The 26468-nt window shown below is 47.5% G+C and overlaps 2 protein-coding genes across 12 annotated transcripts in view; one reads left to right on the forward strand and one right to left on the reverse strand.

Moving 5' to 3' along the window:
- TRAPPC12 (trafficking protein particle complex subunit 12) overlaps positions 1-10721 on the reverse strand; it is a 65612-nt gene extending 54891 nt beyond the window's left edge. For 5 of the 7 annotated variants that reach the window (XR_009506379.1, XM_059942301.1, XM_059942298.1 and 2 more), the window contains exons 1-2: positions 10615-10721; positions 1607-2824 (exon numbers count right to left, since the gene is read on the reverse strand). Coding sequence is in view for 6 of the 7 variants with exons in the window: in XM_059942301.1 (XP_059798284.1) it covers positions 1607-2818 (1212 nt within the window). In the remaining variant the exon portion in view is untranslated. The other 2 variants (XM_059942296.1, XM_059942300.1) reach the window with 2 other exon arrangements.
- A 3756-nt stretch (positions 10722-14477) lies between these two features.
- The window catches only part of EIPR1 (EARP complex and GARP complex interacting protein 1), an 88850-nt gene continuing 76859 nt past the window's right edge, over positions 14478-26468 (forward strand). Inside the window, exons 1-2 of one of the 5 annotated variants that reach the window (XM_059942302.1) lie at positions 14478-14628; positions 20091-20174. In XM_059942302.1, the coding sequence (XP_059798285.1) occupies positions 14587-14628; positions 20091-20174 (126 nt within the window). In that variant the 5' untranslated portion in view covers positions 14478-14586. Of the gene's footprint in view, positions 14629-20087; positions 20175-25747; positions 25767-26468 lie in introns of those variants that run through there. The other 4 variants (XM_059942306.1, XM_059942303.1, XM_059942304.1 and 1 more) reach the window with 4 other exon arrangements.

Below are 26468 nucleotides of genomic sequence, written 5' to 3' on the forward strand. Positions count from 1 at the left end.
ACTGGGTTAAGTCATCAAATCCTGAACATCAAATATCCCTGAAATCAGAGTCCATAACTGTGATTCACTGAAAAGACCCTGTGAAGGTAAATTCACGTTCAGTACATTCTGCTTGAGAGGGTGGAGAAGGGGGCTGAGGACAGTGCCTGGTGGGCAGCAAGCCCACGAGGAAGATGCGCTTAGTGAGCAAATACGCTGTAGAGACGGACGTGCAAAATATCTGGAGCCTGCAGGCTTCCACTCCAGTTACGGAGAAAAACAGCCAACTGGCCTCACTTCTCCAGCAGCCACTCTACTTCTTACGGGATTCGGCCTCACTGCCTGCACTGGGCTTTCTGGCCCTGCCGAGTGTGTGGGAAGGGGGACTCCTTCCCCCGGGACCGCAGGGTCCTCCTTCAGCTCCCAGAGGAGAGACCACGCAGGACCTCGTGTGGCACAGACACTGCTGATCCCACCTGCAACCCGGGCGGGACAAACTACACGTGACATGCGACTGAGCTACCTCACGTGGACGTACACACATACCTACAAAAACAGTATCACGTAAGGCAGGCTGCATGCCATCTTATAAAACACGAACCTCATTAAGTATTTTGCTAGAACATCATTTTTATTTTTTCTTTTTTTCACGATAAAAATATTTATTTCAATATAACATCATTTTTAATACCTAAGTAAATATTCCACTGAAAAAACAAGATGTGTCAAATGTATTCAACCAGCCTTCTGATAATGGACTTTCAGATGGTTTCAGGTTCTTTGCAATGATAAACCTCACTCTGAGGGGCAGCCCAAAAGCTGGGTATTTGTACATCAGTGAGATTATTTCCTTACAAATAATTCCTAAGGATGGGATTTCTGGGTCAAAGGATATGCACATTTGGACGTGCGTTTTACAACTTTACTTAAGAAAGTTTGTACCAAATTATCAGTCCCACCAGGGCTGCTTAAGCAGGCTATTTTCTCACATTCTAACAAACATGGAATAATTATAAATAACTTAGACAACAGAAAATGAAAATAACTTTATCACCTTTGATTACTGGTAAGATTGAACTTTTTAATATTGGTATTTACTGTATGTAAAATTTATATATTTTTATGATTTATTATTTTGAGGGGCCATTCTTTTTTTTTTTTTTTTTTTACTGAATCTATAAGAACTCTTTCTACATCAAGCACACTATACATAATGCAGATATAGTTTTCCATATCTAAAAAAAGGAACGGGGATTTATCATTTACTAGAGCTCAAATGTCATAAATAAAGTGACCACACAAAGTTTAGAACTACTTCAGAGAATTGTGACGCAAATACCTTGTTGGTACTTATTTCTAAGACTCTGATTAGTACCTAAACCACATTATGTCAGAGAAATCAGCAGGGTTCCAAATTACCTAGTGACATCATAACAAAGATTCTCACAATCAGAATCTTTGGAACTGCTGAAAAATAAGGGTTTTTCAATCCTCGAAAGGTTTTCTACACAGGTACATACATGAAACAGAAACAGATGAAAAGGAATGAGCTGTGGACACAGAATCACCAGTTTCGCTGAGAAGCACCCACCGGCCCGCGTTCGCTCCGAAGCCCCTCTGCTCTCACCTGGATGTTGTCGAACTTGAGGCCCGGCATGGTGAGGCCCTCCTTGTCCACGAACACCGTGCTGTACTGCTGGGTGGTGACTGAAATCAGCACGTTCCTGGTCGCCTCCCCGGGAAGCCAGGCGTCATTTCTCCGGTCCATCTCGCTCATGCTCAGGGCGGTGGCAAAGGGGTCCTCGCTCCCGGCAAACACAGCCTGGATCTGCGAAAACGGTTTTGGAGACTGAGGAATTTCCAGAGAAGCTGTGGAAACACCTGACTCCGATCTTTCTGTCCCCGGGGAGTAAGAAGGGTCGGCAGAACCCAGGGAGTTTTCTCCCACTGGGGTAGTGGCGAGTGAAGACAAGCTTTCTGGAATCGAAGGGCTGGCGTTGGGGTTACTGACGGAGATGAAGGTGGAGGTTGTGAAGGAATCAAAGAAGTCCGAGGCCAAGGAGCTAGTGCTGGTTGTATCGCCAAAAAATTTGCTCAGGCTGGGGCTCGGCTGGACCACCTGAGGAGGGGTCCTGGCGGCCGCTTCGCTCGCGCCGCTGAAACTGGGCGATTTCACCATCTGGGACTCAAAGCCATCGCGCGGGACCTGGGGCTGGGAGCCGGCGGGCAGCGGCTGGCTGAAGATGGTGCACATGGGCACCGGCTCGTCTTTGGGGGACGGCTGCCGGGGGGACAGTCCTGATGCCAGCCCCGCTGCGGGCGCCCTCGCGTCCCCTGGGCCCAAGTCCTCTGCACCCTCGTGCTCACAGGTGGGCAGGTCTTTCACCTCCTCTTGCTCTGGGTCTTCCTTCAACGATGCTCTGCTGTCAGAGGTCATGTCCGAGACGTCTTTAGGTGTGTCCTCTCCGTCACTTTCACCGTCATCACTCAGAGCGCCCAGCGCTTCTTCATCTACGACGCTTTCCCGTCTGTGATCTGCGCCGCCTTCCGCAGTCTCCACGACATCCTGCAAACAACCCAGGTCCCCCGCGCCATCGTCGCTGTTGTTCGGGGAATCAGAGATGAGGACGCTCTCCATCATGGGCTCATCGAGCTTGTCCACCAAGTTATTCGAGTCTTCTGACCCGAACCCGTCTCCACCGAGATCAATGGTTTCCTCGTGGTAGAGGGGCTGCCCCTGGCCTTCCCGGGGCCCTCGCGGAGCCGTGCTCTGGGCCGGCCCCGCGGCTGGACCGCTCCGCTCGGGCGCGTGCTGCTCGGCACCTTCAGCACTCTCCATGGGCGCCTGAGACAAAGACAAACACACGTCAGCCTCATCAGCCTCCAGCTCGGTTACCATTACGATGGTTTTAGCTTATTGAAACTGTTTTCTGATTTATAAAAATGGTGAATTCGTGTCCTTGTAACGGTGGATACGCATCATTATATACATCTGTTCAAACGCACAGAATGTACCACACGCAGAGTGAGACCTAACATAGACTGTGGACTTCGGGTGATTATGACGTGTCAACGCAGGCCCATCAGCTGTAACCAGCGCACCATCTGGCGGGGATATGGATAATGGGGGAGGCTCTGCCTGTGTCGGGGCGGCAGGGAGATGAGAAGTCTTTGCACCTTCCTCTCAATTTTGCAGGGAATCTAAAACTACCTTAAAAAATAAAAGTCTGTTAAAAATGTTTATCAGTTTATCAGCTATATATTCAAATGGTTTAAAATTCAATAGCCTCCATTTCTCCAGCCATTTATTTATTTATTTTTGTGGTAAAAGACACATTATATAAAATCTACCACCGAAATCATTGCTAAGTGTATATAGTTCAGTGGCTTTGAGTACATTGTTTGTTGTGCGACCATCACCACCACCCATCTCCAGAACTCTTCTCATCCTGCAAAACTGAAATAAATAATACAGTAAACACTAACTCCCCGTCTCCTGCTCCTCCAGCCCCTGGCAACCACCATTCTCGTCTGTCTTTATGAATCTGACTATGCTAGGGTAGTATACCATACCCTAGATATGGTATTTGTGGAATGACGTGGCATTTGTCCTTTTGTGGCTGGCTTATTTCACTGAGCACAATGTCCTCAAGGTTCACCCATGTTATTGCATATGTCGGAATTTCCTTATTTTTTAAATAAGATTTATTATTTTTTTAAATGTATTTTCGGCTGCGTCGGGTCTTAGTTGCGGCGTGCAGGCTCTTCACTGCGGCGCGCGGGCTTCTCTCTAGTTGTGGCGTGTGGGTTTTCTCTCTCTAGTTGTGGCGCACAGGCTCCAGGGCGCATGGGCTCTGTAGTTGTGGCACGCAGGCTCTAGTTGAGGTGTGGGAGCTCAGGAGTTGCGGCGCGCAGGCTTAGTTGCCCCACGGCATGTGGGATCTTAGTTCCTTGACCAGGGACCAAACCTACGTCCCTTGCATTGTAAGGTGGATTCTTTACCACTGGACCACCAGGGAAGTCCCAGAATTTCCTTATTTTTAAGGCCGAGTAATATCCCATTGTATGTACGTATCATGTTTATCCATTTATCTGTTGATGAACACTTAGATTACTTCCATCTTTTGACTACTATGAATACTGCTGCTGTGAACATGGGTGTACAAATATCTCTTCCAAGACCCTGCTTTCCACTCTTTTGGGTAAAAACCCAGAAGTGGGATTCCTGGATCATTCATGTGGCAGTTCTATTTTTAATCTTGTGAAGAACTACCCAAACTATCTTCCGTTAGTTACACCATTTTACATCCCCACCAAGAGTGTACAACGGTTCCAATTTCTCCACATCCTCACCAGCACTAGCTAATTTTCTGTCTTTCTGACAGTAGCCATCCTAACGGGTGTGAGGTCTCAGCCTTTTAAACCCTACTCATTTCTTTAAGACGCAGCTGAAGTTCCGCCTCTGCCCTCAAGCCTTCCCAAGACACTTCAGCCTATAGTAACACCATATACAAAAATAAACTCAAAATAGATTAAAGACCTAAATGTAAGACTGGATACTATAAAACTCCTAGAGAAAAACACAGGCAGAACACTATTTGACATAAATCGCAGCAATATTTTTTTGGATCTGTCTTATAAAGCAAGGGGGGAAAAAAAGCAAAAATAAACAAGTAACTAAACTTAAAAGTTTTTGCACAGCAAAGGAAACCTCGACAAAAGGAAAAGACAACCAACTGAATGGGAGCAAATATTTGCAAATGATATGACCGATAAGGGATTAATATCCAACATATATAAACAGTTCATACAACTCAACATCAAAAAATCAAACAACCCAATTGAAAAATGGGCAGAAGAACCAAATAGACATTTTTCCAAAGAGCAAATGCAGATGGCCAACAGGCACATGAAAAGATGCTCAACATCGCTAATCATCAGAGAAATGCAAATTGGAACCACAGTGAGATACCACCTTACACCTGTCAGGATGGCTATCATCAAAAAGAACACAACAAATGTTGGCGAGGGTGTGGAGAAAAGGGAACCCTCCTGCACTGTTGGTGGGAATGTAAGTTGGTGCAGCCACTGCGGAGAACAGTATGGAGGTTTCACAAAAAATTAAAAATAGAACTACCATATGACCCAGCAATTCCACTCCTGGGTATATATTCAAAAAAACAAGAACACTAATTCAAAAAGATACATGTACCCCAATGTTCATAGCAGCATTATTTACAACTGCGAAGATATGAAAGCAGCTTAAGTGTCCTTCAACAGATGAATGGATAAAGAAGATGTAGTATGTATGTATGTGTGTATATACATACACACACACACACACACACACACACGTACACACAATGGAATACTACTCAGCCATAAAAAAGAACAAAAATTTTCTATTTGAAACAACATGGATGGACTTGGAGGGCATTATGCCAAGTGAAATAAGTCAGAGAATGGCAAATACTGTATGATGTCACTTATTTGTTGAATCTAAAAAATACAACAAACAAGTGAATATAACAAAAAAAGAAGCAGACTCATAGATACAGAGAACAAACCAGTCGTTACCAGCAGGGGGTGGGAAAGAGGCAATACAGAGGCGGGGGAGTGAGAGGCACAAACCACTGGCTATGAGACAGGCTACAGGGATGTATTGCACAGCACGAGGAACAGAGCCAATACTTGTAATAACGGTAAATGGGCTGTAACCTTCAAAAATTGTATAAAAAAGAGAAAAAACAACAACAACAATAACTATACTCAGCTGGTCTCTCGATAAGATTACTTTTTCCTCTGTCAACACTTTCATCACAGTATTCCAAATCAGCTCTCTTTCCCTTTTATAGCCTGGACCACCCTGAGATCCAAAAGCAAGATTACTTTAAAGTAGGCTCAAAGTTAAACATTTTGGAGAAGTTTCTTGACCAGCATAGTCAGTTACTAATTCCCCACTTACTACATATTCACTTAATAATTATTAGCTATATATAAGTCAAAAATACAATGAAAAGGAACGAAAGCCCCTTTACTTGTAATGTTTCCCAGCTCCAATGGGGGGTTGCCTCAGGAACATCAGAGTGGACGCACCCCAACGTGCAAGGCTTTTCCCTGGTCCTCCCCAGGCAGGACACGAAGACTAAGCATGAAGACCAGGGAACGGCAATGACTTTGTTTAACCTTTGCAACAGCCAGACGAGACAGGCATGGGCTGCCCTAAAACACAGATGAGGACACTGAGAACCAGAGAAGCGATGGGACTCATCTGACCAGGAATGGAAGCAGGCCCCCCCGACTAAGCCCCTGGGGACTGAAGTACCCCCGCGCCCAGCACAGTGCCTGGGACCCGGGAGATGCCAGGAACTACTGCTGGTTAACTGGGCCCTTCTCGGAATAAAAACAGTGCAGATGATAATGCCAGGTGCCCCGTTACTACGTTAATGGACACCTGTGAAAAACCGTAGGATATAAGAAAAGGTCCAATACATGCAATTACAGGAAAAGGTGAAGAATATCAAAACTGGCAAAATCACATAGATACTTTCTTTATATGCAGGGAAAAGTGGAGAAAAGTCTACTCTTAAAGTAAGCAGAAATCACTGCCAGGTTAATTTGTGTGTATTACAAGATATAGAGAAAGACAGACTAAAATGGGGGGACCTAGGAAAGACTGTGCACAGCTGACCTTGAACTACTTCTCACAAGGCAAGGCAGTAAGAGAAGACTCATCACTATCGAGACCCATTCATTACATGGACTGGATCATTACAGCAAGAAACAACTGCTTAAGCAATAATTAAAGAAACCCAGGTTAAAACTATGATTTTAAAAAATTTGACCTGTGAAATAGGCAAAGATTTTTAGAAGTGACAGTTCTGGGGAATTTTAGGGAAACTTACTTATTGATAAGGGGAATGCAACCTTTCTGAAGAACAGCTTGGCAAGGAATAAAACTCTGACAAGCAATTCTGCGTTTACCAACTCACCTAAAATTCTTGTTTTTAAAGAAATCATCTTCTGAAAGGAAGAAAGCTAAGAGGAACGCTCTTTCAAGTCAATGCTTAAGTCTGTAACTATATTGATTCTCTCCAGTAACCCTGTTTCTAATCCAATCTAATTTAGAAAATCAATGTCACCTATTTCCTAGTGACACTGTTTACACAGATGTTACCCAGCCCAGAGTAAAAATTAAATTGTTTACCTTAATTTCTGAATGGAAACTACACATTTATTAGAAACACCGCCAAAGGACTGGGCTGAGACGCCCTGCAAGTCAGGGATCATTGGTCGCCGAGTGCCACTGTGTCTCAGACACCAGGTACATTAAGGCCACGTTACTGGCTCTCAAGGAGATGACAGAGAGGAAACTAAGTAACTGTAACACACACGCCGCACTGGCCCCAGGAAAGAGGGCTGTCTATGGAACGGGACAGCGGTGAAAGCCCCGACTCGGCTTTCTGACTCCTTTCACCAGAATACCTTAGAAAGTTCTTGCTCCTTTCCCTGACTCTTCTGAAGGCCCCTTTTCTATAAACAACTTTTATTAAAATGGAGTGGATACAATGTTTATAACACCTACTTCCCCTCCTTTTCTGGGCTAATATTCTGAGATTTGTCACACCCTTGTTTTTCCTTAATTTTCCACGTTTGCTTCCTCAGACATGTTAGGTTTCTCAGTTTTTTCCTTAGTTTCCCCTCCCCACTTCTAACGTGAGACCCAACCCTGTTAAGTGGCGTGAAGCTGTGATTCACTCATCTTTGCTGACGATGCTCTATTGCGTGACGGTTCCACAGCCTAATATCTATTCTTCTGTTGATGGATATTTGAGGTGTTAGGTTTGTGAATCTACAGACAGTGCTGTTATGGATATTCTTGTACATGTCTCCTGCTGTACGTGTGAAAACTCCTTCATGACATTATGAAAAGTTAAGCGTGTGCGGTGGGTCATTCATAGAGAACACACCTCTTTATCAGATAACGCCAAATTGCTTTACTAAGTGGTTGTACCAATTTACACACTTAGTAGCGGTGTGTAGTCTTCTTGTTCAACACATTCACCTACACTTGATATTGTCAGACTTCATAATATCAAGACATTAAAAATTCCTACAAATCAATAGGATTACAGACGATCCAAGAGAAAAATATTTTGAACAAAGATTTGAACAAGGTGAAAGGGATACACATTTCACAAGCATGTGTCCTGTGACTTCAACAGCCATACAACTCGATTTTTCTAGAATGATTCCACTTTATACCCATGGTTGCAGTAAAATTAAGCACCTCTTTTCACTCTCAAGAGCCCTGGTTGAGACAAAAATGGTCCCACTACTTATGTATCACGGAGGAACTCTTGCACATGGGCACCATAAGCTATGACCATGAATGTCACAACAGAAAATACAAACAAAATACCGCCCCCTTTTCAAAGCCCCCAAAATAAAAAATCTGGAAACAACCACTGCCCATAGGCGCCATAATAAATACACAGCAGTATATTCCAAAAATGGAATACTAAACAGCAGTGAAAACGAATGAGCCATCCTATAGTGAATGCAACAACGTCTGAATCTCACAAATCTAATTCTGCACCCAGAACCGGTAGAAAAATAAACAGTATGATTTTCCATATAAAGTTCAAAACATGAAAATTAAACAATATACTATTTTAGGAATACAAACACAAAAACAAGGTGATAATAACACCCAATTCGGTTGGGGAGGAGCTTGGAAGTGACAGCAAGGGGAGGTTTGATGGGGGAGGGACACATGAGAGTCTAAGCCGCTGGCAACAGTAGTGGCAGAAGACGCGTTGGGTCTGCACTTGAACTTCATGTTTTCCGTGTATGTTACATGCAGTCTTTACATTTCATAATCTAAAAATGGAAAAGCACGTGAATCCGTTCTTGATTTGCATGTGATATAAATCTTTGCTTCTCTTACTACTGATTTAATAAATTTTATGAAATCATAGACATGGTTTTAAGCCTATGTCAGCATCAAAATGCTAGCAAAGAAATCAGACTTTCTCTTTGTCCAGTTGAGTTCTTTGCACAATGAGCTTAATTAATGCCTTAAAATATTTTTAAAGTACTAACTTCAAGTGATTTAAATTCACTAAGAACAATGAAAACTACTGCTGTTCAGGCTCCCTTTCTGGACATAAGACTCTGCAATTACAAATCTTTTACCAGATTGCAATAATGTAAACCGTATTTCCATGAAAGAACTATGCCATGAGGTAGGAATCTAATTAGCACATATTTATAAAAGCCCCACGTAAAGAACACCCACCACAGATCAAGCATTTTACATGAGTTATCGTATTTAATCCTTAGGATCAACTCACAAAGTATCAGCTCCATCATACAGCAGAGAAAGTCAAGTGATTTGCCCAAAGCCACAGTACCAATACTGGATGCTGACAGGATTCCAACACAGTTTTTCTGCCTCTGCTCTCCTTGTAAGGCTCCTAGACAGGTCGTGACTGAGAGCAGCAACCTGAGGCACAAAGAGCTCTGAGTAACTGCTTGAGTCTTAGCTTCGCTACTAAATAAGGTGACCTTTGAAAATGATTTAATCCTTTAGCCTCGGCTTCCCTCATCTGTAAACTGGGATAATGAAGATTAAATAGCAACGGATGCACAGGAACTTTTTAAACTGTGATAAGCTGCACATAAACATAGTAATTATAAGTTTAATGACGAAGCAGAGTGGTAACACAGTCTTGGAACGGTGAAGATCCTGTCTGAAATCACAGGATGTGCGGGCTGGTGAATATTATCCTATTTCCAGTTCTCAATCCCTTCTCCCAGCCCATCACACAGGGGCCCTAACTCGCTGTGTGCCACCCAGTACAACCTTCTGAATTAACGAAAAGAAACAAGAAGTATTTAAATACAGTGTTTTCCAGTAGCTATAAAGAGATATGGCAGGTCCAAGGAAATGTTTCATTGGGGTCAAACTCTTTTGTGGATGAGGGTGAGGAAAACAGGCATATTTTAGAGCACATCTTTGAGCCTTATGCTGTTTTACAATAAAAGTGTTTTCAGATCTTCCCAGTATATGCACTCTTATCAGTCAGCTCTGTCCTGGATGCTGTCCTGTAAGGAATCAGCCAACATTTACAAGACTTACATGCTTTTACACAAACCACCGCATTTTGCCCTCACAATACTGAGTCTGGTCGGGCGAGTCACTGTGAACGTCCACCTACCGAAGAGTAAACCAGGACCAAGAAGTCACTGAGGGCCACAGCTGGGACCTGGGCCGCAGACCCCTCCCCAGCTTTCGGTGCCAAGCGTTGGGGGCCGCCCCCGGAAGGGAAGGCCCGCGCTGCGGACCCGGCAGGACCAGCCTGGGCTTGGCGGGAGGAGGGACAGAGACGAGACCCCGGGGAGGAGACACCCTCGGAGAGGAGAGACCCCCGGGGAGAAGAACTCCCGGGAAGAGAACCCTGGGGAGGAGACACGCCCGGAGAGGAGAGACCCGGGGAGAAGAACCTCGGGGAAGACACCCCGGGGAGGAGACGCGGAGAGAAGACCCCCGGGGCACTGTGTCTGAGGGCCGGCGAGGCTGCGGTTAGGGACAGCACGACTCCCCCCCTACAGCCCGGGCCCTGTCCTCACCTGCCACCGGCCCCCTGGGGTTGGAGAAAGGGTCACCTACAGCCGTAACCCAGGGCGCAAGGAGAAGGCAGAGGAAGCCGGGAAGGAGGGACTGGAATCGGCGCCTCCTGCGGCTTCTGCGCCTGCGCGCGCCTCCTCCCGCGCATGCCCAGTGCAGGAGCCGAGCGCCCGGCGCGTTTCCGGTTCATGCTGCGGTGGGCGGGGCGTGGGCCCCAAGGTGGGAATCGGGGGTGGTGAATGCGCGGGGGGAGTCCAGCCCTTCCCTGGGACTGGGGAGGGAAATCGTTGTGACCCTCAGAGGCGACAGACAAACCTGTGGCAGAGGGGCAGATGGAAGGGAGATGGTTAAGCTCTTTTTTTTCCTGGCCAAAGCACCCTAGAAACATTTATTTTCAGGGATTTGTCTTTGTGCCTATCTGTATTTTCAACTTTTCCTGCCATGCATCTGTACTACTGTGTAACCACATTAACGATAAAAATGGTAATAATAATAATACGAATAATAGCTGGGTGGATTTAATCCAGCAGTATGAAGATCCTGCATTCCTTAGCGCCACACTTAATCTTAGGCAAACGGTGCCGGTGAATAGGATGCCCACGTCTGTGCCTCTGCTTCCTTGATTTCTGGTGTAACCACCCAGAGCTCTTCGTTCATCCAAGGATTCCGATCCAGCTTAAGTGCCAGGCACAGCGCTAGGCGCTGGAGCACAACTAAGCCAAACCAGACCCAGCCAATTCTTTATTCTTATTTATTTATTTATTTATTTATTTTATTTTATTTATGGCTGTGTTGGGTCTTCGTTTCTGTGCGAGGGCTTTCTCCAGTTGTGGCAAGCGGGGGCCACTCACTATTGCGGCCTCTCTTGTTGCGGAGCACAGGCTCCAGACGCGCAGGCTCAGTAGTTGTGGCTCACGGGCCTAGCTGCTCCGCGGAATGTGGGATCTTCCCAGACCAGGGCTCGAACCCGTGTCCCCTGCATTGGCAGGCAGATTCTCAACCACTGCGCCACCAGGGAAGCCCTATTCTAATTTTTTAATGATTTAAAATATTTTATTTTTGACAAATAAAAATCGTATATATTTAAGGTGTACAACGTGATGTTTTGATATATCTATACATTGTGAGATGATGACCACAGTGGAACGAATGAACTTATTCATCACCTCACTTATTTCCCATTTGCTGTGTTTGTGGTGAAAACATTTGAAATCTACTCTCCACAAATTTCAATTATAGTATATTTTTTTAAAATTGGCGTATAATTGCTTTAAAATGTTGTTAGTTTCTGCTGTACAACGAAGTGAGTCAGCTGTATGTATACATATATCCCATCCCTCTTGGACCTCCCACCATCCCACCCACCTAGGTCATCACAGAGCACCGGGCTGAGCTTCCTGTGCCTTATAGCATGTTCCCACTAGCTATCAAGTATAGGATACATTATTATTAACTATCTCTCCAGAACTTATTCATCTTATAATTGAAAGTTTGTACCTTTTCATCAATAGCTCCCCTTTCCCCCAACCCTCAGCCTCTGGTAACCGCCATTCTACTCTCTGTTACCTGCCATTCTACTCTCTGTTACAATGATTTCAACTTTCTCTTTTAGATTCCACATGTATGTGGAATCATACTGTATTTGTCTTTCTGTATCTGGCTTATTTCACTTAGCACAATGTCCTCTAGGTTCATTCATGTTGTCACAAACGACAGGACCTCCTTCATTTTAAGGTTGAATAATACTTCATTATATATATGAAAAAGCACGTTAAAAAACATTGACCAGGGGCTTCCCTGGTGGCGCAGTGGTTGAGAATCTGCCTGCCAATGCAGGGGACACGGGTTCGAGCCATGGTCTGGGAAGATCCCACAGGCCGCGGAGCAACTAGGCCCGTGAGCCACAACTACTGAGCCTGCGTGTCTGGAGCCTGTGCTCCGCAACAAGAGAGGCCGCGATAGTGAGGCCCACGCACCGCGATGAAGAGTGGCTCCCGCTTGCCACAGCTAGAGAAAGCCCTCGCACAGAAACGAAGACCCAACACAGCCAAAAATAAATAAATAAATAATTAAAAAAAAAAACCATTGACCAGCTTAAACTGCTTATTCTCCTTATATTGATTAATCAAACCTTGAGTTATTTTACAGACAGCACTGCACGTGTCTCCAGGGTGACCCCCAAAGAATCTTCAGTCTACAGAACTCAAATAGAAATGTCGCTGGAGCCCTTTATGAGGCAAGAAATCTTTCAATAAGGAAAATCTGGCTTCCAGCAGCACCGGTAGTTTATATGGACTGATTTGAGGCTAACCAATCAGCTTCCAAGTTTGAAATTTCCCTGACCCCTTAAATTTCACCCCGAACGTTGGACTGGGGAGACAGACTTGAGACCTGTCTTCCGTTTCCTTACTGGTCAACCTCACAATAAAGCTCATTCTTTTCTCAAAAGCTGGTACCATACTATTGTCTTCTATGGGCATAGGGCAGTGAGCCCTTGCTGAGTGTGTGCATATACACACACACACACACACACGCAATTTAGGTTGTTTCCATGTCTCAGCTACTGCAAATAATCCTGCAGTGAACATGGAGTGCAGATATCTCTTCAAGATAGGAATTTCATTTTCTTCGGATCTCAAAAGTGGGATTGTGAGATCATACGGTAGCTCTATTTTTAATTTTTTGAGGAATCTCCATACTGTTTACCATAGTTGATGTATCCATTTACATTCTCACCAGCAGTGTACAAAGGTTCCCTTTTCTCCAATCCTGCCTGTTATCTTTAAACTTTTTGATGACAACCATTCTAACAGGTGTGAGGTGATAGCTCATTGTGGTTCATCTGCATTTCCCTGATGATCAGTGGTATCAAACATCTTTTCATATACCTGTTCCAGACCTCGTTATTTGAAACGAAGATTAAGGTAAGAGAGAAAAGTTAAATGGTCACACAGATGGAGGAGAGGTGCATGGTCCTGGAAACCTATGGGACCCAGGTTAGTGAAGGAGGTTCAGCTATGGGGATTTTGGGACTCCATGCAATGTCATTCCTCTCTGCCAAAGGCATTGCCTAATGTCAAGGCAGGCACTTTGGGAGTACTGCCTGAGCGGGGCAACCTCTCCAGCATGACAGGCCTTGGAGATCCAGGGACCCCAAGATCTTCCCACCAGGCTCCTTACAGAGGCAAATGCTGCCAAACAATGCCAGTGGTTCGATGCCAGGCATCACCCCAGCCCTGGCAGTGCGGTCCCTTGGCCACTCCACACACACCGCCTGGCGCCTGCAGATATGAACTAGCCCGGTCCCTGACTTTAAGGATCCTGGTCCCGGCCTACCTGAGTCTGACAGGCCAGGCACATACCCTAGCCCCCCAACTTAACCCCTCTGTGCCCTCAGCTGTCACTGAAATTTGCAGCGGCCCATCTGTAAAATGTAAGAATGATGCCTTGGCCGTAAGGCTGGAGCGAAGAACTTAACGACAGTGCCTACAAAGCATGCGTCCCGGCGCCCAGCCGTCCAACGACAGCGTCACAGCCCCAGGGGAGCCATTCCCTCTGGGGCGATGGAGCAGGGAGGGCCCCGAGCTGCAGACCGCCGGGCGGCCATAACTGCGAGCCGGGCCGGGCCGGGCCGGCTCCGCTCCGCCCCCGCCTCCCCGCGGGAGTCCCCAGGCCGGGCCTCCCCTCGAGGTCCCACTCTCCGGGGCCTGGGAGCTGAGAGCCCGGATGGGAGCCGAGAGCCCGGATGGGAGCCAAGTGAGCATGCGCACAAGCCCGGCGCTGCCGCCATTGGCCGCCGGCGAGGAGCGCATTGATGACTCATCAGGAAAACACAGGAAGTGAGCCCTACGGAAGCCGGGGTGGGCCAGAAAGAGTTCCGGGTCGGCGCCGCCGGGGCTGGAGGGAATGAATGGGCCCTGAGGTGGGGCGCGCCCGCTCCGGGGACCGGCCTTAGGCGAGTGAGCCGCCGCAGCATGGAGGACGACGCGCCGGTGATCTACGGCCTGGAGTTCCAGGTGGGTGACAGGAGGGCCCCGCGACACCGGTGCAGCCGAGGTCACTGGGGATTCGGGGGCCAGAGGCCGTGGTCATCCAGGACGGGCCAGGGGCCTGCGTGACACACGGGGGGCGCAGCGGTTCTGCCCGCGACCCCCGGGCTTGGGAGCCCCCGCCGTCTCCCCTCAGCCCCGGGCGTTCCTTGTGGCCTGATTCTCACCACTCACTTCGGTGTATTTGCTTGTGTACCTTTCCTCCAGCATTGGCGTTCCTGGAAGCAGGCACTCCATTTTTTTTTGGGGGGGGGGACGTTTAATTTTGACACAATGTTAAATCTACACTAAGAGTTGCGAAGATACACGGAAAGTTCCTGTGTCCCCTTCACCCAGCTTCCCCTAATGCTGACGTCTGCTGGAATTTCACCTGTCTCCCCTGCTTCTTGTTTCCTTCTCGTCCTGTACTCTCCAGTGCCTGTTTGCCGTGACCGTGGCACAGTTGGTGCTCAGCGAAGGGCTGAGATGAGTGGACCCCCCTAGTGTAGCAGTGGCTCTCCTAGGGGATGCACGTGGCACTCTGGAAGGACAGGGAGAGAGCCTGTGTGGACAGAGTGAAGGAGAAGGGGGGAGCGGGGTAAGGGATGAGCTAGAAGGGCAGGTAGGTCGCATTGAGCTGGGCCTGTTTCAGCTCGGTATTGGTTTCTGTTTATTCAAATGACTTTTGAGGACCTGTTACGCTTGAGGCGCTGAGGGACAGTTACAGAGAAATAAAAACACAGTTCATAGCTGTATAAGTACTTGATACTTAATTGTGTGCAGCTAATGTGTGTTAAAACCATACATGATTTCTGCTTTCAAGAAACGTACAGTGAGAGAAGCAGCAGTGTTAGTTACTAAAAGCCTGGACACCACTGAAACTCCTGAGGTTTAAATCCTGGCTCCAGCACTTACGGTGTGACCTTGGGCCTCAGTTTCCTTGTCAGTAAAATGGGAAAATGAGCATCTCCCCCTTGTGGCTGTTATGAAATTAAATGAGTTAATACATTTAATTCAAGCACTTAGAACACTACTTGGCATATAATAAGCATTCAGTAAATGTTGTTCTGATTATTATAATGAGACAAAATTCTTACAGATAAATTCCACACAAGGCAGTGTCTTAGTGTCCTATGAGTCATGAACTGTTACAGGGCTTGACAGCTGGCTCTATCACACAGACTGGTGCCCTAACGACCAGTTATTGAGAACTTGACTGTGTGTCAGGCACTCTGCTTAACACTCTGCTTAATTCTCACAGCAATCGTATCGGTAGATGCTCTTTTTCCTGCGGTCTATGGCTGCTTAGCTAGGGATTCTAACCTAGGTAGGTTTTAAACCCAAACTGACTTCAAAGCTCCTTAACCACAAAGTTAAACTGCTTTCTCCTTAACAAGGTACACCTGTGGGTACATCCAGATGGTGCATCCAGAGGGTGCACAGAGGAGAGAGAGAAGGTTCTCTGACCTTGTGCTACCTAAAGTGTGCATCTTCTTCCAATGCTACTTAATAACTTTTTGATCTCCTTAAGTAATCTCCTAAGTAACCCGGAGGTTTTGATCTTCACTGTTGGATCTTTGAGGTAACTGAAATGTTGTTTCCTGGGATTTTGACAAATCAACGGAGTAGATCCTTGCCTTGGGCATCAAACATTTTATCTGAATCTCCTTATCTTTTTTTTAAATTTATTTTTTATGTTAAAAGAAGGAGCTGATTTTTGCACTTGTTTACTTTACACAGCTCTGTGGACCATGGCTTTCTTGAATTTGAAGAGCCATTACTGCAGTAAACATAAAAGAACCGTAAGTTATAGTGGAGGTTTGGTTGTCAGTGATGTTTAAATCACTGGGGAGAACAGTTTACGTAGAAGATGGGGATCTGATTATTGACCACTGACTGAAGGTGATGAGGCTTGGAGGGTAAAATGAGGCACCACTGTGCAAATAAGAGGCAGAAGACCGGCCTAGAGGGGCCCTTAAAATGAGAAAATGCCAAGCACATCCGTGTTTCTGCAACGTTTTGACTTGTGTTCATGATTTTAGTTCTTTTTCTTTTTGTGTATTTAAAACTTTTAAAACAAGTAATTCTTACGAGTTGTTTAAGCAGTCAGTGGCTGAAAATCTGATTAAAATCAGCCAGCCCTAAGCACTCCCTTTCCATCTTATCTGAGTTCTTGAGAACAACCACTTTCAACATTTTAAAGTGTTTCTTCTAGTCTTTACCTTCTTGCTTTTATCTCTCGATATAACCTGGCGACAGGATGGCATGGCACGTGAGGATTTTTGGCTTTTTCTATGCTCTCCTGTCTTCCTTCAGACTCCCAATATAGTTAATTACAATCTTTTGCCAAATCTGTACTCAGGTTTCTCGTTTTTCTAATTACATTGTTGACTGCTGATTCAAGTAGGGTTCTATGACTTGTTTAGCCAGCTTTTCAGGATTTTTGCGCAGAAAAAATTTGAATTTTTTTTTTTTTTAAATTTCAAGAAATATTTACTTTTCTTTTCTTTTTTTTTTTTTAAGAAATTCACGTTCTTTTATTTATTTATTTATTTATTTATGACTGTGTTGGGTCTTCGTTTCTGTGCGAGGGCTTTCTCTAGTTGTGGCAAGTGGGGACCACTCTTCATCGCGGTGCGCGGGCCTCTCATCATCGCGGCCTCTCTTGTTGCGGAGCACAGGCTCCAGACGCGCAGGCTCAGCAACTGTGGCTCACGGGCCCACCCGCTCCGCTGCATGCGGGATCTTCCCAGACCAGGGCTCGAACCCGTGTCCCCTGCATCGGCAGGCAGACTCCCAACCACTGCGCCACCAGGGAAGCCCTATTTACTTTTCTAATTGCCAACATGTTTCAAACTTTCTAACTTGGAGACACAAAGTCCGAAGAACAATTTTGCTGGCCTTAGTTATGTCAATGGGATTCACGTCAGCGGTATCAAAGCATTTATTTCATGTTTCTTACCAGACTTGTAGCACAATGAATATCTCCTCTGGTTAGTACAGATAAAATTTTTAAACTGAAATTGTCATATAAAACAAGTCTAAGACAAGAATGCCCCTAAAGCCATCCCCTTTCTGGGTTCCTAATTCCAAAGGCAAAAGTTATATTTACATAAGATCTGATTAGAAAAAATTAGGAAGTGAAAAAGCTAACAGTTCCTTCTGTCACATGTCGAGCACAACATGTGCTCGACATGTGAAAATTTGAATTTTGAGTTCAGTACCTTACCTTATTTTTGTGTGCGTGTCCTGGATTGCCTGGTTAGTGCCGTACGTACTAGCTGTGCACCCGGTGCTGGTTTCTCCTCCTGGAGTTTCCACTTCCTTGTTCTGCATCCCTTTGAGCCAAGTGCCTAAGTTCTTGTGTTTCTATTACCATAGCCTCTAGATGGTCTGGGGTGTGCTGTTCCTATGACACTTGCTCTGCAAAATGATGACTGGAAATCTGTTTACAGTAGTAAGACAAGTAATATATCAAATCTTGGGTGAGTTCTAGGACCGTTTTTCTCAAAGCGTGGAAGATTATTTTATAGGATGTACAATAACTGTGATCAAGTAGCCAGTGGATCTGCTGCTTCTAACCCAATGTACGAAGACACTGCATTTTAACAGTGACAGATTTAAGCACAAAGCCATCTTATAGCTTCATTCTATGGATTTGTTGTATCTTCAGATATTGCATACATTATTCGTTGGGGTTTCTGTCTTTGCGTCCTTCCAGCATTGGGTCTGGTTTTCAGTTCCTCCAGCTGTGTCGGCTCAGGTTCAGTTGTCTGGGGTTGTCTTGCCTTCCCTCTCGAGTCTTTTCTGGTTTTCTCCCTCGCTTTTGAAGAGGTGATTGCTCCATTGAGTTTTGTAGGTGAGTGTCCGTGTGTATAATCACGGGTTCTGGCTCTTCTGCGGCAGCATCCGCCTAATGCTTGCATCTTCTGACGTCTTTTCCCCTTGTCTCGTCCCCCTCCCCGGTCCCTCCTCGTGGTGCCCTTGCAGGGCTCCCGTGCTGGCGCCAAGATCATGTCTAGGGCTGAGCCCTCGCGTGCAGCGCTGTAGGCTCTGTAGGTGGAGGTGGGCCAGGCCCACGCCCAGGCCGACAGGAGTTCTTGCAGCTCAGGGCTTTGTTGAGTAAACCCTTTAGCTGCCATTTACCCCGAGGCCAAGGAGTCTGGCAGAGTCCGGCGTCCCCGCTGTGCGGCCTCCCACTCGGCCCCACGGAGCCCAGGCTGCTCCCGAGGAGATGCCAGCCCGTCCCCAGCCCTGCTCTTGTTCTTGCCCCAGCGTGTGCAGGGCACCTGTTTCTGCCACCCGCTCCGGGCGGTTCCTGGTGTTGCCCCCGCCTGTGTCTGGGGTGTCGCTGCCAGCGTCCTCTGCAGCGTCTTCTCTCAGCTGGGGCCTTCGCCGCCTCCGAGGCTTTGTTCTCAGGGCGCGTTTGGATTACAGATGTTTCCGCGTTTCATTGAAGGCAGAGTTTGTGTTTGCGCTCTTCATTCTCCTTCCTGCTTTTGTATGGTTTCCCAGAGTCTTGAGAAGAGAGGAGAGAAGCCTTCGGCCTCTGTTTGAAAAGTGAGCTCCAGACTGGGCTGGGCGAGGTGTCCGGGGCAGGCGGCGGGCGGGCACAGGAGCGCCGTGGGCTCAGGTCACCTGAGATCCACTCCAGGGCTGAGGTGACCTGGAGCTCCAGGCTGAGCAGGTTCATCTCACGCTAGTTCACCCTCGCGCCTGGCCTGTGACCGGGGTGGGGAGGGTCCCAGCCCTGTGACCGGGGTGGGGAGGGTCCCAGCCCTGTGACCGGGGTGGGGAGGGTCCCAGCCCAAAGCCTCGGGGCTCTGCTGGCCCCTCCTCCCCCAAGGACCCTGCGCTCCGTTTGCCCGGCTCTGGGAGCCTGGAAGCAGCTCTCGTCAGCCTCACCGCTCAGCCGCCGGTGCCAAATGGACTAGGGCCTCCAGGTGAAAGTGGGTAGGAGGTCAGCCCTCCTCTAACTTCTCTCCTTTCCTGGAGCCTGCATTTCATGACTGTGGCAGCTTTCTGAAGCCTTGAAACAAACTCAGGCTTTTTGGTTTAGTTTTTCCAGCTGGCTCTGCAGGAGGCTTGGCTTAAACCACCTGTTCTGCCATCACCGGGAGCCATTTTCTGCTCTGTTATTGAAGAATAATTTGTTCAACCAATCAATTACTGTTGAAAATAAAAAATGGTTTTGTTAAAAAACAATTTATATCTTTATCGCTTAATTTTTGTGCCCACTTACAATTGTTTCCAGATATACTTTGGAAGTGGAATTGTTGTGTCACAAAGTGTACAAGAGTTGAGGGCTCTTCGTGCATGGTTCTAAATTGCCTTGCAGGCGCTCTGTACCAGTTGCTACTCCATCAGCAGTAGAAGAGGCAACTGCCTTTCTAATCTGTCTGTTAGATCCACCTTCATACATGTGTGTGCATTTTCCTTCCCTCCTACAGGCACGTGCTCTCACACCTCAAACGGCAGAAACAGATGCCATTCGGTTTCTGGTTGGGACGCAGTCTCTAAAATATGATAATCAGGTAACTATTTTTGACAAATGTATACATGTTAATTACTAAGCCTGTTCTTAGTTTTATAACCATTTCATTCTTGATTTTTCAAGCAACATTTGAGAAAATTAATGCCACACAAACAAAATAAACCTTTCATTGGGATTTACATAGCCAACTGTATGTGATGATTGAATTAAATAATTTAAACTTATTCTGTGTAGCATTACTGCCGTAGTTTCGTGTTTTGGTTTTGTGTGTGTGTAGGATTCACCGTGTAAGTGGTTGAGAAGCAACGCAGGGTACGAGGTCAGCATTACCCCTTTGACCCCAGCCCGTGGTCGACTGCTCTGATGGCTCACAGCACTTTCTCTAGCTGAGCCTGGACGAGGCCATAATCCCATCGCAGCATAGAGTTCCAGGCTGTCGCTGCCAGTCGGTCCAGGGAGATATACAGGGTGTGACCCATGTGCTGTCCTGGCCACTATAGTGGAAAGGCTGTTGGATACTCACAAGGTTGAGGTTCAGTCCACGGCTTGACACAGAAGCGTGACCTTGAGCGAATGGATTAACCTTGCCGGGCTTCGTCTTCCTCATCCTCAACTAGAGGTAGGGCTGTCCACAGGTGCCGTGGATGTTGTGGAGATGTGCACTGCCTTTGATCTTGGGGAAATGCACATCAGGCGGTGTCACGTGGTGCAGCCCCCATCCAGTTACTGTTGTCACTGGGGGGGGAATGGTGTTAAAATCGCTGTCCAAGAGTATTCGGTGCCACATGGGGTGTGGTGAAATCCTCACTCTCCCATGCTGATGAGGGACTTTATGTTGGCATAGTCATTATGGCAGCTAATTTGATGGTATACACCTAGAACTTCATAAATAAATGTTCGTATTATTTAACACGTAATTCTTACACTCAAAACATCAAAAAAGCTTTATATACAAGGGATAATATCGTATTGGTGCAAAGAACGGTGAAAGCACGAGAAGCGATCACATCGTGCAGGTAGTAGGTTGGACCCTATGGCACTCCCATCCATGATGGCAGATTCCCGTGATTAGCCTGGCTGAGCCCGGCCACTGGGCATAGTGCTCACTCCCTGCACGCGTGAGAAGCTGAGTCTCCTCACAAGCGTTACAGCCTAAAAATTCTTAGGTGATTCTGTGAAATGTTAAGATTGTGTATACTGTGTGATCACTATTGTGTAAAAAAAAAAAAAAAAAAACAAGTAGATTGTTTTGCAATATATACAAATATCGAATCATTCCATTGTACACCTGAAACTAATGTAATGTTATGTCAATTATACCTCTATAAAAAAAGTAGATAAAGTACAAAATTGAATCTCTGCATAGAATAAAGACTAGAAATAGGTCAAAAGGGCTCGAAATTTGAGCCATGGTTATCTTCAGGGAATGTGAATGTGATGTAAATTGTTTCTCTATAATTTCCAGTTTTCTGAACATGTGTGTATGTGTATGTGTTACTTTCCTCCTGGAAAATGTCGGATGGGAATGATTTATTTATAAAGATAGTTAGCATGGCTGTCTCACAGGGCAAGAGTAAACCCCGTGACGGCACCGTGCAGCCTGGGGGTGCTGGTTGGCCGGGAGAGGGGAAGGCTAACCAGGTGACAGCACAGGGAGCTGGTGACAGGAGGCACAGCTGCTTCCTCTGGGGATGGATGGGCGCAGTTTGTGATGGGGGAGGTGTTAGAGGCCTGGGGACAGAGCCAGGTGGACGACTAACTGCCTTTTTCTCATCTACTTGGGTTTCAGTTCCACCCAGCTCCGGGCCTGTACCATTGACCTTCTTGGTAGAACATCAGTTTTTATTTTTATTTTTTTTGGCCGTGCCGCGCGGCTTTCAGGATGTTAGTTCCCCAGCCAGTGATTGAACCCACACCCTCAGTGGTGAACGCTCAGAGTCCTAACTACTGGACCACCAGGGGATTCCTGAACATCAGTTTTTAAACTTCTTAAGAAAAGAAAGAAATTGTTATTATTATTTAATGAGGGATGCTTATACATTTTTTCTAGAAAATATTAAAAGCTGACAGAAACACGTGAATTAAAAACAAAATGAGGTAGTGTAAGGCATTAATAAGTTACATTGTACCTGGTTTTATCAGGCAAAACTGTATACCATTTGGTTACGATAGTAAGAAAGGATCAGCCCCAAATGACATAAAGTGCTTTAATCTTCCTGAAATCCTTTGTGAAGCAAGATAATCTCGGGGGCGGGCCCAAGCATCTGCATCGCTAACCAGTGTCAGGGAGCACCTCTTATGTGGCCCTGTCATAGCGGATTGTAATTATCTAAGCCAGAGGGGACGTCAGCCTCCTGACAAACGCAGTTTACGGTTCCATATGCCTGTTTATCAAATGTACTCTCTACGGGAACAGTCCCGGCTTTTAGAATACGGGCCGTCGGTCTGTGGGCCTAGTGAAAGAAACATTGTCATATTAGGTGAGAGACTTTGGTTCTTCTTAAAAATCAGTCTTAGAAATCCAACTTTCCAATGGTAAGGTCCAGAAAAGTTCGGTAGTTAATGGTAACAAGTGCGTAACTCTTGGTAACCTCTGCCACATCCTCCAGTGTGTAAGGCTCCTTGAGTGCTAGGTGCAGAGCCACTGTGTCCTCTGCCGGCTCTTTCCTTTCAAAGCCCTCCTTAAGCTGCTGATTCAGGCTTGTAGCCTCTGGCTTCAGTTATTTTTTTCTGGCCACGGTTGAATTAAAGGGCGGAGGCTGAGGTTTATAACTTTCTCTTACACTCTTCACCTGTGGTGGTCTTTTGGCTGTGAATCCAGACGATGGGAATGAAAGAGTGTTTCTGACCTGCTGGTGTTTCCTTTTCTGTTTCTGGGAAAGGTACGTGGCCTTGTTGGGACAGTCATTCATTCACTCACTCACTCACTCATTCATTCATTTGCTCAGCAACGCGTATTTAGTGTGGTGACAGGACTCTGATTCCTCTCACTGTGTTACGTGTGAGACTCACAGAAGGAACAGATACATTTGTGCCCTAAGTTCAGCTTCCAATGATGCGGTGACATAGACGTGCAGATAATTGCAGTGACACTGAGGAGAGAGGTCCAGGCAGAGTGGCACGTGGCCGGAAGGACACCTATTTCTTCCTGGTGGCATCAGAGCCAGTATCACAGAGAAGGGGGCGTCTGAGCTGAGGCCTTCAGTCTGCGATGATTGTGTCACTTGCCGGTGGGCCTGTGTTTTCATAGTACTTTGGCTCATTCTCGGGGAGGGAGCCCAGGGAGAAGGGAGAGGCGAGAGGGAGCAGGAGGGCCAGGCCGCGTGCGTGGACACCTGTGCCGCCGGAAACAGCCCTCACGCTCGGCGTGCATGTTTCACCTCAAACATGCGTGCCTGTTCTGCTCATGTCACGTGTGTGTTCCTCTCACACGTGACAGTGCTTCCCCTCACATATAATATGTTTCCTCCCACACGTGACATGTGTTTCTCTCGTACGTGAGACACAGGTCTCGCATGTGATGTGCGTGGTTCCCTACGTGTGTGCCACATGCTTCCTCCCACGTGTGCCACGTGTTTCCAGAGGCACCTGCCCCCGGGAGAGGACGCCCTGTGGGAGGGGAGCACAGCCTCCCTATTTCCTTCTGTCTGCAGAGGAAGTCTGGTTGTCCCTCTGGTTTCCCACAGTGTTATTGTTATCACACCATTACCACCTGCGTTTTAAAATGGCGAGGGCCTTCTCGCTGACTGCCCCTGTCTCCCTTGCCCTGTCTCCGGCTTGCTTCCCGGCAGTGAGGGTGGACAGGGCCTTCCCCTCTGTGTCCTCTCCCGTCAGCGGTGTCGTGTGTGTCCCCGTCTGCAGTGCTGTGTGCTGGGTGTCTGTCATTCCCCTCCTGGGACGTGCTCCCAGCCGCCTCCAGCTGTGAGCTGGTGAGAGAGAAAGATAATGATGGGGGTCCTGGCCTGTGAGCCACGGGGGACTGAGGGCCGGACAGGGAGTGCAGGCGGGTGGTGTCCGCTGCGCCCTCAGTGGGCAGGGCGGGTGCTGTTGGCCCCAATTCCAAACGGAGGGGTCGGCTCTGAGCAGCCACGCGGTTTCTCCCGGGGGCCCTGCTGAAATGCGGCAGGAGGACCACTAAGCCCCCGGCTCCCCTCCCCCGCGTCCTCCTCGCTTGCACGTGCCGTGAACCGTAAAGCTCGGCTGGGCGAGGGCCCGTCCTGGACGCTTGCTGTGGCGCCCCCACGGCTGATGCCCCTGTGGGAGGAGGTGCCGCCCCTGCCCCGAAGCACCTGCAGTGCCAGCTGTGACAGGGACAGTGGCGTCACGTGACCTCAGCCCAGCTCTGAAGCCCCGCCCTCCGGAGCTCCGCCCTGCCTGGGGAGGGAGGGGTGGCTGGTAGGGTTTCTGGGCCCCGCCCCAGCTTTGCCTCAGGCCATCAGCTCCTCCCTGGCAACTGTTAATCCCTAGAAAGCGCCCCGCACCTGAGTCAGTGCTGCTTAATTCAGCTCGGCTGTTTCTGTGAAGCTTTGAGGACCTGTCACAGTTGCCGGCCTTTCTCTGTCCCATGAGCTGCTTTGTTTTCTGTGCCTTTGATTCTGCCCTGCCTGTGTTTGCAGCGGGACGGGCACTTCCGGGGTCTTCCCTCCCTGAGCTCTCCTTTGTGACGAGGTGGGCTCTCCCGGGAGGCTGTGCTCCTCTGGTCCAGCGGGAAGCTCAGGCAGAGCCCGGGGCAGGGCGTTCCCGTTGCAGGGGTTGGTGTGCTTCCGCGCCGTGCTTTCCCTGCAGAATCTCTCTGCGTGTTGCTTCTCCCCGATTTGTCGCGTAGATGGGTGAGCGCCAGGGTGGCCGGCCCTCTCTCAGCAGTCACTGAGAAGGCCGACATCCCCCAGGGGCTGGCAACACAGCTGCCTTCTTTCCCCGATGGCTCTTTTCCTTTGTAAGCTTTTTTTTTTTTTTAATGTGTCAACTCCATTGTTCTGTATTTGTATTTTGACTGAGGACAGCTTTGCTCATGTGCCCCCTCTGCCTGCAGGTCCTGTCTTTGGCCACCCTCAGAATCACCGGAGGCGTTTGTTAGAAATTCAGGTTCCCAGCCCCACTCCAGACTGAGCCTCCATTTCTCCCCCTTCCCCCTCCTGCCCCTCCTCCTCCCCTCCCTCCCTTCCCCCCTCCTGTCTCCCCCCTCCCCCCGACCCCTCCCCATCCTTCCCCCTCCTTTAATGACTACAGGAACTTACTGCTCCTGTTAAGGAAGCATCAGGAAGAGCTGGGTTTCTGGTGAGGCTGGATCCAGGGCGGTTTCTGGAAGTGAGAAGGGAGGATCCTTAACTTTACCCCGGAGGCGAGCTTTCGCTTTTTCCTTTCCAATTTTACCACATTTTTTTGTTTTTGTTTTTGAATTTTTAAGAGTTTACCTTGAGTTCAGTAAGAAAGGAAGCACACAGAGGGCAGCGGCCTGGAGTCACGTGCTCCGGTGACGGGTACTGTGGACAGGGACAGCTTTCTCTGAGCCCTGATTCTGCGGGAAGATGAGGGGGCTTGATTAAGATCATCTTTACAGGCTTCCTAATAAGTTTTATAACTCTGGCTTCTAGATTTTTATAGTGTCATCTGTGCTCTTAGCCCTGCACTGGTAAGTCCAACTTTAAAATTTTAATAATGGTAATTCAAAATATATGACCTTGAGCTTCATTACAAGCTGTTGGAAGCATTTTAAAAGCTCAGCAATTGCGTAAAGAATTTAAAGTAACATTTACACACTACCCAGACAACCACACGTCTTCCCCACCCTCTGAGCCAACACTAAATGTTCTGTCTTTTGTGCCCCCATAATCTTTTGCACTCACCTTAATTATAGTGTTTTCTCCACTATAGTACTTGTTTTTGTAATTGGCCTGTAACTGCATATGTTTATGCAACAACATTTCTGTGTACTTTATGTGAGCTGGGCAGAGGGTGGTGCCCTGAGAACAGGCAGTTAAGTTACAGTCTCTTTCTTCCGAATCAGGAGCTGCCTGCTACTCTTTTGCTGCCCTGCTGCAGTGCAAAGCCCAGTGTCGGGGAGGGTGGGGTATCCCGTGCCCCGCCGGTGTGGAGGCTCTTAGCACAGGCTCTGGAATCCCGTTTCTTTTCTTTTTTTTTTTTAAAGAGCTCCTGACTTATTTATTTATTTATATATTTTTTTGCTGTGTTGGGTCTTCGTTTCTGTGCGAGGGCTTTCTCTAGTTGTGGCAAGCGGGGGCCACTCTTCATCACGGTGCGCGGGCCTCTCACTGTCACAGCCTCTCTTGTTGCAGAGCACAGACTCCAAACGCGCAGGCTCAGTAGTTGTGGC

The sequence above is a fragment of the Balaenoptera ricei genome, chromosome 13 (genome assembly GCF_028023285.1).
Source record: "Balaenoptera ricei isolate mBalRic1 chromosome 13, mBalRic1.hap2, whole genome shotgun sequence".
Classification (NCBI taxonomy): Eukaryota; Metazoa; Chordata; class Mammalia; order Artiodactyla; family Balaenopteridae; genus Balaenoptera; species Balaenoptera ricei.